Here is a 19,100-nt window from a genome sequence, read left to right as displayed (position 1 = left end):
TTCTGCTAACTGATTTCTTCGGGGCGCAACTATGCCATGTCCATTCTGCTACCTGATTTCTTCGGGGCGCAACTATGCCATGTTCATTCTGCTACCTGATTTCTTCGGGGCGCAACTATGCCACATCCATTCTGTTACCTGATTTCTTCGGGGCGCAACTATGCCATGTCCATTCTGCTACCTGATTTCTTCGGGGCACAACTATCCCATGTCCATTCTGCTACCTGATTTCTTCGGGGCGCAACTATGCCATGTCCATTCTGCTACTTGACTTCTTCGGGGAGCAACTATGCCATTTCCATTCTGCTACCTGATTTCTTCGGGGCGCAACTATGCCATGTCCATTCTGCTACCTGATTTCTTCGGGGAGCAACTATGCCACTTCCATTCTGCTACCTGATTTCTTCGGGGCGCAACTATGCCATGTCCATTATGCAACTTGACTTCTTCGGGCGCAACTATACCGTGCCTAGGCCTCCCAACTGACCGCGGGGCGCAACTATGCCATATCGGTCACTTGTTCTAGCGGTCGCTGAGAGCCTAGAGCTGTGGTTCCCAAACTTTTCCAAGTCGTGGACCTCTTCAAGCTGGTATTTAATTTTGGCGGACCCCAAAAATAGTTTCTTTCATATAGCCTATAATTTATGCTTTTAATCATGTTCACCTTGTTAAATATTTGCATAATTTTATTGCATTAAACATCCTTAATAAATTCACAGCGATATTGAATTTCAGTTTTAGTTTTCGACATAATTTGAAAATAATAATAATAATAATAATAATAATAATAATAATAATAATAATAATAATAATAATAATAATAATAATAATAATGATAATTTACTTTAGCTGGCAGAGTTAAGGCCGTAAGGCCTTCTCTTCCACTCAGCCAGCAAAAAGTATACATACATATGTATCAACTTACAAAGAATTCAACAATTTGATTTAGATAAGAGCTACATGTATATAAGAGCTATTTACAAATTAAACAACAAAATACTATGAACTATTAATTTAACACTGAAATACAAACTATGTAGCAGAATTAAGCTAAAATACATAGAATGTTAATATATTTCAAATAATGTCAGATAATAGGAAGATATTATTATGAGACAATTTTGAAAATACAGCACTATCAGGATGCATGTCTAAAGGAAGGAGTAACAATGTAGTCAGTGACAGTTTAAGTCAGTATGATTGGAGCGAAATGCTAAGAAGGTTATCTTTTAAGCTGTTTTTAAAAGTGTTTATTGTCTTGCAGCCCCTAATACTTTGTGACAGGGAATTCCATTGTCGCGAGGTGGATACTGTAAAAGATGATGAATAACAAGATGTTCTATGAAGAGGTATAGGAAAGCGCCACAGATAAGTGATCTGGTATTTACGTCGTGGTTAGAGTATAGATAAGAGAAACGAGACGAAAGGTAATTTGGTGTTGAAGTGTGCAGAATTCGAAAGAGTAAAGACAAAGAGTGTAAAATTCTGCGTTCTTTAAGTCGGAGCCACGAAAGATTTGCGAAGGGCGGTGATATGTGATCATATCATATGTGATCAAATAGACAAATACAAAATTATTTTACGTTAAATAATACCTGTACTGTGCAAAATGAAATCTGTTTTTTTTAGACTCACCATAACCTTACAAGTGAGATGGTTGATATCTTTGCTGTGACATAAAAATATCATTTCATCCAATACTCTAACTGGTGTAAATATTCAAAATTACAATAACTGTAATATTATTACAAGATTTAGTTGAAGTGTTGTATGACTGGCATTATATTATTAAATTAAAATAAAAGTGTATAATTTTATACACATAGCAACGTGCTTTCTGTTTTGTATCAACATACCTTTTTTTGTAAGAATATAAAGATCAGCTTATGCAATATTGAAAACAACGAAACAAAAGCCTTTTTTTAGCAACGTTAGTACAAAAAATAAATTTGGATTTGTCACAGATAGCAAAAAAATTAAATTATATTTATAGAGCGATGATTAAAGCAAAGATATTGTATAATGTTGAGATATGGGGAAATTACTTGTCAGAAGTAAATAGAGAATGATTCACACGAGAATTTACCGTCCTTTACAGAACTTATTTCTGAAGACATTTTGACCAAAAAATGTCATATAAATGTAGTTCTTATTCTCAATATTTTCAGAGTTAAACAAATTTAAAGTTGTGTGTAAAATACGTTTTTCTTTAGTTTTAAGGTAAAAGAATAGCCTATTACAAATAGAGAATGAACCACTCAGAAGTATCATTTCTTTAATTGGCAAATATTATGAACGATGAAAGAGTAATGGAACGGAGAAAAATTCTCTCCGGCGCCGGGATTTGAACCCGGGTTTTCAGCTCTACGTGCTGATGCTTTATCCACTAAGCCACACCGGATACCACCCCGGCGTCGGAAAGAATCGTCTCAGATTTACGTTCCAACTCTTGGGTTCCCTCTAGTGGCCGCCCTCTGCACTACGTCATAGATGTCTATGAACGTAGGACCGAAGTCCACACATGTGCTGAGGTGCACTCGTTATGAGTGACTAGTTGGCCGGGATCCGACGGAATAAGCGCCGTCTTAAATCACGAAGTGATTTACGCATATCATATATCATATATATTACTCTTTCATCGTATGATGACGCAGAATATCTGCATGGAAATATCATATGTACTTCGGTACATTAAAATAATATATAAAATATTATGAAGCTAAAAATGTGTTGTGAACTCCGTAATTGCTTCGTACAGATATATTTTTTTCTATTTTTAACTAGAAAATTATATTTTTCTTACGAACTTATCACAACATTATTAAAACCACACCACTTCCACCGACTTAATTATTTGCAGTTCAATTTTGCGTCCTAATTTACAGTCTTGGAGAGTTTACAACACATTTTAAAAAATGTCGCCGTCCGCTTGAGTACACTTGGTCGCACGCTTGTGAACGGCGCTCGTCGCTCTACGTAACTGCATACGGCTATCTTTGATTTCCGTAGCGCTCGCGCTGGCTGCTGACTGCACGCTGACCAAGATCACGGGTTCACAGCAATGCGTTCCAATAACGAAACGTAACTCTGTAAATATCGAGAATACGACCCACGTTTATATGACTTTTTTCCTCAGAATGTATTCGAAAATAAGCTCCGTAAAGAACAATTAATATTTGAGGAGAAAAATTCGCTCCGGCGCCGGGGATCGAACCCGGGTCCTTGGTTCCACGTACCAAGCGCTCTGACCACTGAGCTACGCCGAATTCAATCCACAGTGCCGGATCGAAACTTCCTCCTTCAATGTTTCCCTTTTGGCCTGACTCCAAGTTAGGCGTATGTGTTGACGTATATGTCCAATGTCAACTGCCATTATATTAGGAGCGCACTCAGCTGAGTGACTTGTTTGGCCGGGATTCCGCAGTTAAGTGCACAGTAATCTGTACAGACATATGCACTGCAGTTATGAGAATATTAATAGATTTATTAATTTGTCCTACAGAATAATATCTGGAATATTGACAATTAATTGATCCGGCACTGTGGATTTAATTCGGCGTAGTTCAGTGGTCAGAGCGCTTGGTACATAGAACCAAGGACCCGGGTTCGATCCCCGGCGCCGGAGCGAATTTTTCTCCTCAAATATTAATTGTCAATATTACAGATATTATTCTGTAGGACAAATTAATAAATCTATAATATCCGTAAAGGACGGTAAATCAACGTGAAACACTCTGTATAGATAGAATAAGATCTAAATTTTGTAAAAAATATTTGGGGATCCCATGGAATGCCTCAAATATAGAAGCCAGATTGGAAATGGGGATGGAGTGTAGTAGGGGAACAGTATTAGTTAGGAAAATTAAGTTTTTAGGTTATATTGTAGAGAAAGAGGACAATGATATCTTTAAAAGATGTTTAAGATTCCTACAAACGATGAAAATTAAGTCTAACTGAATAACAGAATTAGAAAATAATGTAAGGAGTTTAGAACTAACTGCTTTCGAATTATTGTTGCACCCCCTACTCACCAGATCTTGCACCCTCAAATTTCTCTCTTTTCTCGAAACTCAAAACTCACTTGGCTGGGAAGAAATTTTCGTCAAATGAAGAGGTTACCGCAGCAACAGAAGGTTTTTCTGCAAACCTCGAGGAATTTGTGTACAAGAATGATATAGCAGCATTGCAGCACTGGTGGACCAAGTGTGTGAATTTCAGTGGAGATTATGTTGAGAAATAAAGATTGTTAAAAAATAATCCTAGTTTAATTTCTATGTCAGGCTATGAACTTTTCAAACTACCCTCGTAGGGGAGACTAGTCTAATTTGGCGATATTTTGTATTTTGACACAGTTTGTAGTTACATATTCTGAAATTAAATATTCCTCTATTATGGAATGTGTTTAAACATTAAATCCCAATAAACCTCTGAAAGAAAATTCTACAAATCTAAATTACTTTACACATAACACACTAATTAATAACAAATTACATGTTTCCAGATTTGGTACTTCATGAGAATAATTTGGCAGTAGTACAGGGGTAATTTGGCAGTACGATTAAAAAATAAAATTTTCAAACTAAAACGGTGGTACAAAGTTTATAAGACTTAATTTACTAGGACAAGAAATCACTAAATACCATAAACACAAATCAAAAGCAAGAAAAAAAATTGAATGGATTTTTCCGACCACTCTTATTAATTATATTGAAGGGTTGTCTTCTAATTTCTTTTGCCGATAGCCCAAACCCAAGTTCTTGCATTTTGATTACATATGTCACCAGTTTTTGCTCTTCCTCAACGGTTAGAGCTAGGGGTCTACCTTTCTTGGGAATGACAACGTCATCGGGTTCTGAGGATGCATACAGAAACCTCTTTAAGTTGTTAAAGGGCACATTGTACTTCTTAGAAGCCCTATAAGTCGACCATCTAACTTTCAAAACACTCCCAACCGCAGCCCGCAAATCATCTTTGGAATATTTTTCAGAAAAATGTTCTCGTTCCCTTGGCATATCTGCAACACACCACACACAATACTGCATTGAAGACTGTAAAAATCCCTCATACATCCCTACTCTTAAATTGTACCATCGAGTACACATTCTTGTTCAAAGAGAGCAGCGATACAACACTATAAAGGAAAATGGCTAATTCACACTACACTGGAGAAGACATTTTTTGCTAAGAAGAACATAAAACGAGCTAAGGCCTGGTGAGTTATTAACAGAAAATATTATTTATATAAATGGCTTACCTTATAATATGGAATCTCAACTTTTGATATGTAATGTAAAAACATACGTAGGTAATGAACAACACTTCTCTTCCGTCTTTGTATACACACGTCCACACAACCACCACGTCAACAGGAAGTATTCAACACTTCTTTCTATTAGTAACAATATGTGCCACTATAATGCGCGGATTCGAATGAAACGAAAACTGAAAGTACACTCAGATGTTGCACTCTATGATCGTGTCATTGAACTTCTTAAAACTCTGGAGGAAATTTGGCAATAGAAGAAATACAAGAATATTACCAAATTTCCCATATTGCCAAATTTGCAGAGTTTCCCCTACTTACTTTGTTTTCCTATTAATGTATTTTGTGATCCTTTTCTCTTTTTAGATATACTTCACGATTTTCAATGCAGCAAATTTTTATGGCTATATGACTTTATATGCAATATGCATTAGTATTGCGTGCACCCAGCTGCAACAGGTGGGAATGCAGCTGGATATTTACCGACAAGAAAAAGAAGAAGAAGAAGCGGAGAACAAAGGCTCCCCGGATGTCGTAGAGAGACACGACGACGACGAAGAGAATGAAAGACTTAACAACGCTATCAAACTGCACCAGAAAACTTTGGAGTATGTTTAAAAATTAATTACGAGTACATTATTTCTCATTAACTATATAAATAATTTGAACTGGTAATGGAAATTACGGGAAAACGGCTGAACGGATTTTAATAAATGACCCCTCATTTTGAAGCTTGGAACCCAAAGTTTTTCAGAAAAATAGTAGTTTTCAGTGAAATATCAATTTTCCTACATTATTTTCCTATTTTCCAAAATCCATCTTTCTTCTGTTTTGAGAACTAATTGCATTTCAGCACGGCCGTGATTTCAGAATAAAACAAAACATGCACTACAATAAACAATAGCTATTACACGAAGGCCATGACCTGCAGGATTGCTGACATATTTAGAGTTCAAATTCAATTGGTTATTAAAAACTTGATGACTAGGTAATTTACAGGTCTGATTCTGCGGTGTGTAATTTTCTCAGTACAGCTGTGTATTGGATATTGAAATCTATAAAACTTTAAGTGGTTTGATTACATTATTACCATTAGGAATGAAATTTCATTATAGTTAATGCCATGATGTGATTATTTTTCATTAATTATACAATTAATGCTAAACTGATGATATGAAAGTGAAACGTTTTGGGGTTACGTAAGAATGTGTTAAATTAGACCTTCATTTCTATAATTTACTGAGTGGCGGCTATTTTATATATATATATAAAACTTACGTAAGATAATAATATTGATATTAAAAATCAAATATTCTTATAGTTATTAATCAAGTGAGGTTGGGTCTTTTTCAGATACTTAATGACGGTGTGGTGTAGATATTTATATGCGTCATTCTCTTCAGTATTGGCTCGAAAGAGCACAAAAATTACAGTTCCTAAGGAAAGACGGTATTACTTACTGATAAAATAAGAGACCTACAAAATTTTGTAGTCTCTCGATCATTTCAGCAAGACCTCTTAGCAGAATAAAATGATTTTACCCTCTACATTTCAAGCTCTACATGCAGCATCTATACCAAAATGCTATGTCTATTGTTCGAAAGCATAGCAAACCTGACTTTTACAATTCACTATGACCTGAAATAGCTATTGCTTTACTCCAACATGAAAAACCCACCGATCCCACTTTCATTGTTACTTGCGTTTTCGCGTTGAAACTCAGGAGACATAGGATACATAGGTTCAAGAAAAAGTAATGGACATAAAAACCATTCAGAGGGAGTATGTTTCATTATTATGGAAGCAATTAACTTTCAAAATGACTGGTATTCTTCATTGAAAATAAATCTGAAAAAGTTTTATTTGAACGTCTAATGAACTTAGTTTGCTGCACAAGCCACTAGTTATATTATAATCATCGAGTGTGTAGGTCAGTTTTGGTCAGGAAGTCTGGGTTCAAATCCCCCTTCACTTTGATTTACAACTTGTGCTGGGAAAGCCCGATTCCAAAGAAACACGAGGGTTTTCTCAGGTACTCGAGTTGTAATAATTTGATAATTTTATCAAAATATATCAGAAATGTTCCAGAACAGAACAACGGAAGGAATCCATAATTGTACCTATCTTAAAAAAGGGAGAAAAGACACTTTCGACGAATATCACTTTTTTGATGTACAAAATCCCGTCCAATATTTTAAGGAGATTAATTCCATATGTAGATGAAATTATTGGGGAACATCAGTGCGGTTTTACGCGTAATAGATCGAATATTGATCAAATTTTTTGTATTCGGCAGATATTGGAGAAAAAATGGGAGTATAAGAGCACAGTACACAAGTTATTCATAGATTTCAAAGAGGAATATGACTCGGTTAAGAGAAAAGTTTTATATAGCCTAATATACTTATTGAATTTGGTATTCCCAAGAAACTGTTGTTGTTGTTTTCTAATGCCCGGCATTTGACAATAAAGTATTTGACCTCTTGCATTCCAATATTTTTCAAAGATATTGTCATGGTTAGCCACTGACGCACAGATTTTGAGATGTTTTGAATCCATTTCTTGATTTGAGTTGCACAATGGACAGTTAGGAGACTGATATATTCATTCCTAAGAAACTAGTTCGATTAATTAAAATGTGTCTCAGTGAAACTTACAGCAGAGTCCATATACGCCAGTTTCTGTCAGATGCTTTTCCAATTCACTGCAGGCTAAAGCAAGGAGATGCACTATCACCTTTACTTCTTAACTTTTCTTTAGAATATGCCATTAGGAAAGTTCAGGATAACAGAGAGGGTTTGAAATTGAACGGGTTACATCAGCTGCTTGTCTATGCGGATGACGTCAATATGTTAGGAGAAACTTCACAAAGACGGGAATTTTACTTGAAGCAAGTAAAGAGACAGGTTTGGAAGTAAATCCCGAAAAAACAAAGTATATGATTATGTCTCGAGTCCAGAATATGGTACGGAAAGGAAATATAAAAATTGGAAATTTATCATTTGAAAAGGTGGAAAAGTTCAAATATCTTGGTGAAACAATAATAAATATAAATGATACTCGGGAGGAAATTAAACACAGAATAAATATGGGAAATGCCTGTTATTATTCGGTTGAGAAGATTTTATCATCCAGTCTGCTCTCAAAAAAGCTGAAAGTTAGAATTTATAAAACAGTTATATTACCGGTTGTTCTTTATGGTTGTGAAATTTGTATAGGAACAGAGGCTAAGGGTGTTTGAGAATGAGGTGCTTAGAAAAATATTTTGGTCTGAGAGGGATGAAGTTACGGGAGAATGGAGAAAGTTACACAACGCAGAACTGTACGCTTTGTGTTCTTCACATGACATAATTAGGAACATTAAATCCAGATGTTTGAGATGGGCAGGACATGTACCACGTTTGGGCGAATCCAGAAATGCATATAGAATGTTAGTTGGGAGACCGGAGGGAAAATATAGATTTACGGAGACCGAGACGCATATGGAAGAATAATATTAAAATGGATTTGAGGGACGTGGAATATGATGGTAGAGACTGGATTAATGTTGCTCAGGATAGGGACCAATGGCGGACGGCAATGAACCTTCGGGTGCTCTAAAAGGCATTTGTATGTAATAATAATAGTAATAATAATAATAATAATAATAATAATAATAATAATAATAATAATAATAATAATAATAATACCTTTGGGGAGGCCGAGACGTAGGTGGGAAGATAATATTAAAATGGATTTCAGGGAGGTGGGATATGATGGTAGAGACAGGATTAATCTTGCTCAGGATAGGGACCAATGGCGGGCTTATGTGAGGGCGGCAATGAACCTCCGGGTTCCTTAAAAGCCAGTAAGTAAGTAAGTAAGTAAGTAAGTAAGTAAGTATGTAAGTAAATAAGTAATCCTTCAAAATTTTCTAGAGCTCCTTCAGTGGAGCAGCGTAACCCGTAGTGAGACTAGTGGCCAACAGGCTTGGAGCTCACATATCTAGTTTCGTACAGCCCCCAACCCCTTGCAAGGACGCGTTATGCGTACCTTTAAATTTTTCCTCCCAATTATCCCCTTTCGATTTTTCGATTTTTTTTTCGGAGTAAGTAATAATAATAATAATAATAATAATAATAATAATAATAATAATAATAATAATAATAATAATAATAATAATAATAATAATACATAAAATTTAATATACCAATAATGTAAATTGCAAACAATTTTAATAACAATCTCACTTATCAAAATGCTGCTACTTTAAACTGAATGAAAGAATTTCCAGGTATTGGATACCCGCTTCAGTGTCATTTTTAATCCCATTGACAACTACTTCCAGTGTCGTCAGTCGTCCCTGAGAATTAAGTCTTTCGATTGTCGCTTCCCTCCGTAGCTCCACATCCCTCTGTATACTCCTTCTATCACCTACGCTAGTACCGGAGATTACCGGAGGAGAGCTTTATTCGTAATCTTCGATTCCTCCGTCAGTAGTATTCGCTCCGCTGAGCAGCACTAGTACTACGTCATTATATGACGACGTCGAACAAGAAGTTCACTTGATTTTTACTCTGTCAAGGGAAATGCAAGTAGGGGCCTATATCTATATACATAATTTGAACTGGTAATGGAAATTACGGGAAAACCGCTGAACGGATTTTAATAAATGACCCCTCATTTTGAAGCTTGGAACTCAAAGTTTTTCAGAAAAATAGTGGTTTTCAGTGAAATGTCAATTTTTCAAAATTATTTTCCTATTTTCCAAAATCCATCTGTCGTCAGTTTTGAGAACTAGCTAATTGCATTTCAGAATAAAACAAAACACACACTACAGTAAACAATATTACACGAAGGCCATGATCTGCAAGGATACTGACATATTTAGAGCTCAAATTAAATTTGTTATTAAAAACTTAACTTACTAAAAATAATTTACAGGTTCGATTCTGTAGTGTGTAATTTTCTGAGTACAGCTGTGTATTGGATATTAAAAACTAGAAAACTTGAGGTGGTTTGATGACATTATTGCCATTGGAAATAAAATATTATTGTAGTTAATGCAGTGATGTGACTATTTTTCATTCTTGATCCCACAATCCGTTTCGAGATGCATGAGCAACAGCCACAAGAGGTGTGTCGTGAAAAACAAGTCATCTATGAGCCTTATTGTCAGCATCTTGGAGCACAATACCACATCACACATTGGACAGTTTTTGGGCTCATGTTCGGTGCCCGTGGCACGATCCCACGTGAAACTTTAAATCAACTTAAACAATATGAAATTTCTGATGCAACGATTGATGCCATAGGATCTCACGTGTTAAAATCATCCTTAGCTATAATTAGTAATCATTTGTACCCAACAAAATTTTTATTGTAAATGATTTCCTACGTTTTCTTATCTTAATGTTTTTTTTTTTTCTTTCCAAGTGTCACAAAATTGTTTTGCTTACTTATTATTCTTTATGAATTGATTAGTAGGCCGATCTATCGAACCCTTATTTAGGGCGGCTTTTGTTTATACAAATTATCTCTACATATTAATGCTATTGATGATATGAAAGTGAAACGGTTTGGGGTTATATAAGTAGATGTAGAGAATAACTTAAATTAGATTTTGTTTTCTATATTTTACTGAGTGGCGGCTATATAGTATATATAGTATATGTTACTGAAAGCTATAAAACTTACATAAGATAATAATATTATTAAAAATGAAATATTTTATAGTTATTAATCAAGTGGCGTTGGGCCTTTTTCATATATTTAATGGCGGTGTGGTGTAGATATTTATATGTGTGGTTCTCTTCAGTATTGGCTCGAGAGAGAGTATCTTTCATTATTATAGAAGCAAATAACTTTCAGAATGTCTGGTATTCTTCATTGAAAATAAATCTGAAAAATGTTTATTTGAACGTCTAATGAACTTAGTTAGCAGCATTTGCTGCACAAGACAGTAGTCATCTATGAATATGGTCCCGGCACTGTCTGACTTGAAGTCAAGACGAAGTGGAATTTGAGTGACGTTCCTGAATACGACAATGGGTCGGAGATTCCGAGCGGTTTTTATGGCATTATATTTTCATGTTAACATTTGATATCTTCACTGTCACACTCTTTCAATCTTGTCGGTTTCAGTTTAATGAACGCTATGGAGAGTACGCTGAACTTACTAATTCTGGGTCACTTTATGCTGATCATGATTGCTAGCTGTTTCGCCTGCTTCTCAGCAGTTGTGGTAAGTCACTCTAACACATCATCACACTATAAATAGGCTAGAGATAGGATAGATATATCGGATTTTAGGAAATACCGATATTTTCGTTTCAATATATTAATATATCGGCATCGAAATTTTGATTCAATATATCGTATTTTACTAGTTTGCACATTAGACGAAATTGTCAATCTTTAAACTTTCTTTATAAAATTATTAACAATAAGTTGTACTGTGTTGATTTATTTTCTTATATAACATTATATGCACCTAAGCTTAAAACGAAATTTCGAAATTTATTTTACATACCGTAGAAGAGGGTAAAGTCGATCAAAATTTTGCAATTTTTTATGATATTATCGAGTTTATGCAATGGAGCGAAGTTCCTCAGAAAATAGCATTTTGTCGTCATATCCTTCACTTATGAAGGCACGTTATAAGAATTGAATTACAATCTATCAAAAATTGTTCTTTTTTATTTGACTTGTGATCGAAGTTACCTGCTTAAATAGGGTAAATTCGATCACCATTGAATTTTTAGTTTAAGATCGATTTTAAAATATTGCGGAGTAAAGTCGATCACTGTTTATGTTTTTGAAAAACAAATTAATTATATTACATATATTTTATTTGTTATAAGGTGTGTAAAAAACAATAATAATCTCCAATATATGCCTATAGCATTATATAGTATATCTTTTGTTACTGTGATCATACTATTCGATAAAATTTGGCCTATAGGTTTCCACTGTACAAACGTGACTATAATTGCCAACTTATAAAACATAAAAACACATTTTAATACTTCACATACCAACAAACAAAGATTTAAGAATTCAGAATTTACATTGAAATACCACACTTCAATTATAATCTAAAATTCAATTCAACATTGCTTAGGTTTATATCAGATGTTATTTGAAATCTTTCCCTCCTCATGTCACTTTAGAAACTACGTAGTTCCAATCGTCAGGTACAGAGGGGTGTACAAAATATGTTCCTTTGGCAGTGTTTCTCTTACGCAAGAAATTCACCATAATTTCGTCTTCCTCGTTGCCTACTATCCCATCAATATAAGCTATACTATGACACTTTTCTGTTTATAAGTGTTAGTTGGAGGTATTTCGGTGAACAATTTATTCTTCCTGCTGGTCCTATCTGCTTCGAGTAGGTCGATGGCATGATCGACTTAACCCTATAAAGGTACAAGTTTTCTTAAAATAATAAGTTTCAATACTAACATTTACGAACTGCAAAACTATTATTTCAGGATACAACCTCAACCAAAAGTACTTACGTATGCTTCCTGTCTCCTTTCACTGCTGACTATAATTTAGAGTTTGTAGGACTTTGTTTTCGTTTAAGAGAAAAAGTTGAAAATAACAATTTTCACTTCAACGGTAATTACACAGTGTTCCCATTGTTGGCATTCGCAGGCTTTTTGTTGTCCCTCTCGCTTACATTTGCAATGTCAGGCAATGAAGTCAGCATAACAAAATTTTAACAAGTAACTGAGAAAATATATAATTTTCAATAAAAATCGCAAATGATCGATTACATACCCAATGATTGACTTTACCCACTTCTACGGTACCAAGGACAAATACTGAATCCCACAAAAATTCCCCAGTTTTCCAAATGTTACAGTTATACAATAAATTACATCCTCATCCGAATGTTGATATTTTCAATATGAGTTTCTCTAAATACAGAATTATTTGTTATCATATTTTACAGAATATTTTTATTAGTTAATTTGAAGCTACTTTCACACCTTATTTCAATTTCTCTTTTTTTCTTTCTCTTATTTCTATTTTGTTTCAGTTTTTAGTAAGTGTCTGTTTCCTTTTCCTTGTTTGTTTTATAAATTAATTTGTTAGTCGTGAACATAGTAATTGGGCTTTGCGTGTTATGTTCAACAAAAAATGAATAAATAAATAAATAAATAAATAAATAAATAAATAAATAAATAAATAAATAAATAAATAAATAAATAAATAAAAATAATGAATATATAGGTTCTCTCATAAATTTATCGCTTTTTGTAGAATTACTATTACCATTATCAACAACAAAATCCACATTACACAACCCTGATAATTGCCTGAGAGATGATGGCAATGAATGTGCACAGTTGTATAATTGTGCAACCTTGAAATATCCAATCCAATCAATACGTTGCTCTGATTGGCTGGACTAAAATTCGAATTCAAACTGTTTAATATGCAGCAACAAATTCAAATTGCAACGTGTGCAAACATCAGACTGAGACGGGAGATTTATTTACCACTGTTTTAGCATTAATATTCTCCAAGGCAGGAGCAACTGTCATTATGAAAAGGAACTGTCTGATCTCAAAACGGCTATCAAAACTTTTATTTGTATGTTCTGAAATGGGAAGAGAAACAATAATTTAATACCTATAGTCTCGGCGCTCTAATTTCCGGCAGCCAATCACGTTGCAGGTCGGCCCATTTAAACGTGTGCGTCTTGTCATTCGCTACTGATGATGTAATGCATTTCCTAAGGCTCGATAAATACTTAATATAATCGCCCGCCATTTTGGCTCTTTCGTTGGCGTTCGCAGAAATCACACGAGGACGTTATTTGCCGCTCAATTATTTGCTGAATTACATTGCGTTTGATTTATTATCATAGGAGCTACAACATGATAATGTTTAACGGTGTGGCAAATAGATTCCTCATCTGGTAGCTTGGCAAACGAAAGAACAAAAATGGTGAACGATACTACCTACTTAGACTTTATAGAGCCTTCACTTCCTAAGACTTAAGTAATGAGGAGAAGTCACACCGGAAATAACAGCGACACGACTATAGTACTTACATTCTGTTTTCTTATTATATCCTTCAGTGCAGAAAAATTCTATCCCTATCATCACCACCATTGATATTTGGAGTGTAACAATAACTTGCAATAGGATCTTACTACAGCCGGATTGTATCAATTCAATTGTGAATTTTGTTAAGTATTTACTTACATTTAAAAATTATTACGTTGTTATGCAGAAAACAGCATTATATTTCTGTACTGGATTGTATCCTATACAAAATTAGAATAGTTGAATCTCATTCCAGTATCAAATACTGACCCATGCAGAGTTCATTTAGCTTTTTCCCTATTGTATCATTTTAAGCTCACCTCACTTCGACCCACTGTCTGCTGGATCACATCCTATGGCTGCTTACACTGCCTGCCCAATCTACGCTTATGCGCGAGTATCCGCTACGTGGCAGGTAGTGACATTGAATATACTGATGATGTTAATAACGCTGGGCACTGCGGCAAAATAACTTTGATTGAGCACGCAGTTTATCAGCTATAGGATGCGATCCAGCAGGCAGTGCTTCCACCATAATTTTGATTTATGTTAGGAACTACATTGATCAGATTTTTTGTATTCGACAGATAATGGAGAAAAAATGGGAGTATAAGGGTAAAGTACATCAGTTATTCATAGATTTCAAAAAGGCATATGACTCGGTTAAGAGGGAAGTATTATATGATATTCTTATTGAATTTGGTATTCCCAAGAAACTATTTCATTAATTAAAATGTGTCTCTGTGAAACATACAACAGAGTCCGTATAGGTCAGTTTCTATCTGATCCTTTTCCAATTCACTGCGGACTAAAGCAGGGAGATGCACTATCACCTTTACTTCTTAACTTCGCTCTAGAATATGCCATTAGGAAAGTTCAGGGTCACAGGCAGGGTTTGGAATTGAACGGGTTACAGCAGCTTCTTGTCTATGCAGATGACGTGAATATGTTAGGAGAAAATACACAAACGGTTAGGGAAAACACGAAAATTTTACTTGAAGCAAGTAAAGCGATTGGCTTGGAAGTAAATCCCGAAAAGACAAAGTATATGATTATGTCTCGTGACCAGAATATTGTACGAAATGGAAATATAAAAAGTGGAGATTTATCCTTCGAAGAGGTGGAAAAATTAAAATATCTTGGAGCAACAGTAACAAATATAAATGACACTCGGGAGAAAATTAAACGCAGAATAAATATGGGAAATACGTGTTATTATTCGGTTGAGAAGCTCTTATCATCCAGTCTGCTGTCCAAAAATCTGAAAGTTAGAATTTATAAAACATTTATATTACCGGTTGTTCTGTATGGTTGTGAAACGTGGACTCTCACTTTGAGAGAGGAACACAGGTTAAGGGTGTTTGAGAATAAGGTGCTTAGGAAAATATTTGGGGCTAAGAGGGATGAAGTTAAGGAGAATGGAGAAAGTTACACAACACAGAACTGCACGCATTGTATTCTTCACCTGACATACTTAGGAATAGTAAATCCAGACGTTTGAGATGGGCAGGGCATGTAGCACGTACGGGCGAATCCAGAAATGCATATAGACTAGGGTGTTAGTTGGGAAGCCGGATGGAAAAAGACTTTTAGGGAGGCTTAGACGTAGATGGGAGGATAATATTAAAATGGATTTCAGGGAGGTGGGATATGATGATAGAGACTGGATTAATCTTGCACAGGATAGGGACCGATGGTGGGCTTATGTGAGGGCAGCAATGAACCTTCGGGTTCCTTAAAAGCCATTTGTAAGTAAGTAAGTTAGGAACTACATAATATGCTATTGGAAATGAATTATTTTTCGTTACAATTTCACATTTATGCTTTTTAATATTATGATGTTAATTTCAGTGCTAATTAATAAGGAATATTAAAATTTAAGTAAGTTTATTGTAATAAATGTACAGGGTCATCATTTTATTTTTAATTCAATTTTTATTGTACCTGAGTTTTTGAATGTACTTCACTCCCACCCCTTCTACTAATGAAGTTCCAACTGTCCTCCACACAGAACCAAGGCCGCATATACTAAACAGTACTGAGTTAGTGAGTATAGTACCTTCCAGAAATATGTTCGCGTTTTCCAGTGACGAAAGAGCTTTCAATATTGAATCGTATTTTCGCCCAGGTACTGTCGTCCGTTTGCCTACGTCGCATCCCGATTTCCCTCACCCGCTTCTGCCCGCACCTCTGTAAAGGCTAGTGGCTCGGCTGTCTTAGCTCTTTTCTGAAAACATTAATTTCTGTTAGGAATTGGGCGTCTACGTAATATTATACAACTGTTTAAAATAAATAAAAGGACCTCGTTAAGTAATTAACTGTCACGTGATTTCTCCCCTTTCTACGATCCTGTGACAAAACCACTCGGACGGACAGTAGATGGCATTTCTCAGTAATTTCATCTTTTCGGATCGGGCAGAAGTGAAAATTGAATAATTTACAGTACGTAAGGTACTCTTTTATAGAGTAGGTACAGAATTATTTCAACATGAGTTACTAACTAGTACGAAGGACGAAACTGGTAATTGGAATTAGGTACAGTGGTCTATAGTGCGATAATATGCACAAAAGAACTGAAGCCAGTATCGAAATGAATGGCCACCATTTTCAAAATTGTGTTTAAATATCCATATTTTGATTATTTTCCAATTTAACTTCATTCTATATATTGTACGCTAATGTGCTATAGACAGTACAATATACACTGCATAATGAATACGTTCGCATGGATAACTCAGTTCGTGAGTAAAGACACTTATTGTTAATACTGTATTGTATTTTGATTAAACAAAAACCTAATGAAAATTATCAAACTCAAAATTCGATATTTCCTAGTTTACGTAATGGATGAACTACTTTTCTTCCCTCCTATACCTGGTAAAGTGATTTGTTTGTATTTTACGCCAGTATCATCGAACTCCAGTCGTGGAAGAGGGTAGCAAACGGTGTTTCCGGTTCTCGAGCGTTAATCCAAAGTTATAGCCAGGTTAATATTAGAAATGTTAGTAAAAATAAAATGATGTCCCTGTACATGTAATTTTGATTTAGTATCTATTAATTTGCGTATGGAATAGCGACATATCGATGAGCATTTCGATATATCGATATAATTTCTGCAATATATATCGATTATCGAAAGTATGTTTACAATATATCGCAATACCAATTTATCGGTTTTTAAATTATTTCCTCCATCCCTAACTGTAAATGCTATCGCAGTTTTCCATCACTTGTCTCGTTCTTGCAGACCTGGGGAGACATGGAGAGTTTACTTCTGGTGGCGCTAGTGTTCCTGAGCATGCCCATACTTCTGGTCATGTACTGCATGCTTGGAGAAGAGCTTACGATTGAGGTGCTCCCTATACCATTTTTTGTCATAGATATTTTTGGTCACACTACGTTTTGTCACAACTCATCTATACTAATAATAAATCTATAGCCAAAATTTTTCTGGTAATTTTCGCTTTTCCAACAATAATTGGTGTTAACATGTATAATTAACCATCCTGAAACCGAAAATCGCTTTTTGAAATTTTTGTTTGTTTGTATGTCTGTCTGTCTGTCTGTCTGGATGTTTGTTACCTTCTCACGCGATAATGGCTGAACCGATTTATATGAAAATTGGAATATAAATTAAGTTCTTTGTAACTTAGATTTTAGGCTATATGGCATTCAAAATACTTTATTTAAAAGGGGGTTATAAGGGGGCTTGAATTAAATAAATCGAAATATCTCCCTTATTATTACTTTTCATGAAAAATGTTACATAACAAAAGTTTCTTTACAAATAATTTCCGATAAGTTTTACTCTATACAAAATTTTGATAGGACTGATATTTAATGAGATAAATGAGCTTTAAAATTACAATAACAACGCCATCTAAGGCGCTGTACTGAAATAAAAACAAATGACTTCGTCTATAAGGGGCCTTGGACGACAACAACAATCGAAAGCTATTAAACATAGCCTACAGAGAATGTTTCTGTGTTTGTATGAAGTAATATCGGAAGCTAATTAATTGTTTAATTATTATTTCACCATTGGAAATTGTTTCTCTAGATGGACCTAATAAAATTCTACAATGTTATTACAGTAACTTCTGAAACATATAGCAAGTAATATAAAATATACACATTAAAACTAAATGATATATCAATCTTCATTAAACTATATTTGCATGTAATAACAATTAAGAAACATGTTAAAGGAATTGTCATTGCACCAAATGATTGCTCTGTGGACCAAAATGACAGCATTTTAATTATTTAAACAGAATTTAAATTAAGCAATATATTAAACGATTTATCGTTCTATCAAACACGAATTTTCTCTGGATCAAACGTCCTATTTTAATTATGTAATTACTTTATATTTATTTCTAACGGGTGCAGCGGAGCGCACGGGTACGGCTAGTAGTATATAAATTCGTAACGGCCATATTTTGTCACTTATTAGATTTCGACATAGACAGAGGTTGTTCATTCTATTGTTGACTTATTTCCATCACAAACTCTTTCACTTTCCGTTGTAAAATTAACAGTTATGTCAGACAACATACATACAGGTCTCAAAGTCTAAACGGGGAAAGGAAAAATTAATTAATGAAGATTACATGCTGAAGCAGGTGGTGATGTATGGAGGTGTGACAGCGTGACAGTTACAACTCTACAATAGCAATCTCACGATGGAAGGTCCATTACCAAGGGTTCCCAGATCATGCACCAAACTGAGAAGAGCTCGTGCTGCCGACTGCGCTCAGTCGATAAAGAAGGTAGCTGAAACTTCGGTGGAGCC

At 34.8% G+C, this 19,100-nt stretch overlaps 1 protein-coding gene and 1 non-coding gene across 2 annotated transcripts in view; one reads left to right on the top strand and one right to left on the bottom strand.

The window, feature by feature from the left end:
* LOC138702165 (odorant receptor coreceptor-like) overlaps positions 1-19,100 on the top strand; it is a 38,881-nt gene that overhangs the window by 11,563 nt on the left and 8,218 nt on the right. Inside the window, exons 3-5 of the mRNA XM_069829771.1 lie at positions 5,630-5,871; positions 11,387-11,486; positions 17,553-17,657. Of these exons, the coding sequence (XP_069685872.1) occupies positions 5,630-5,871; positions 11,387-11,486; positions 17,553-17,657 (447 nt within the window). The remainder of the gene's footprint in view (positions 1-5,629; positions 5,872-11,386; positions 11,487-17,552; positions 17,658-19,100) is intronic.
* TRNAH-GUG (transfer RNA histidin (anticodon GUG)) lies at positions 3,194-3,266 on the bottom strand. The gene has a single exon. It is a non-coding gene; the product is annotated as a tRNA-His (tRNA).

This window comes from Periplaneta americana, chromosome 6 (assembly GCF_040183065.1).
Source record: "Periplaneta americana isolate PAMFEO1 chromosome 6, P.americana_PAMFEO1_priV1, whole genome shotgun sequence".
NCBI lineage: Eukaryota > Metazoa > Arthropoda > Insecta > Blattodea > Blattidae > Periplaneta > Periplaneta americana.
Note: the sequence above shows the minus strand (reverse complement) of the source record. Positions and strands in the feature narration are given on the sequence as shown.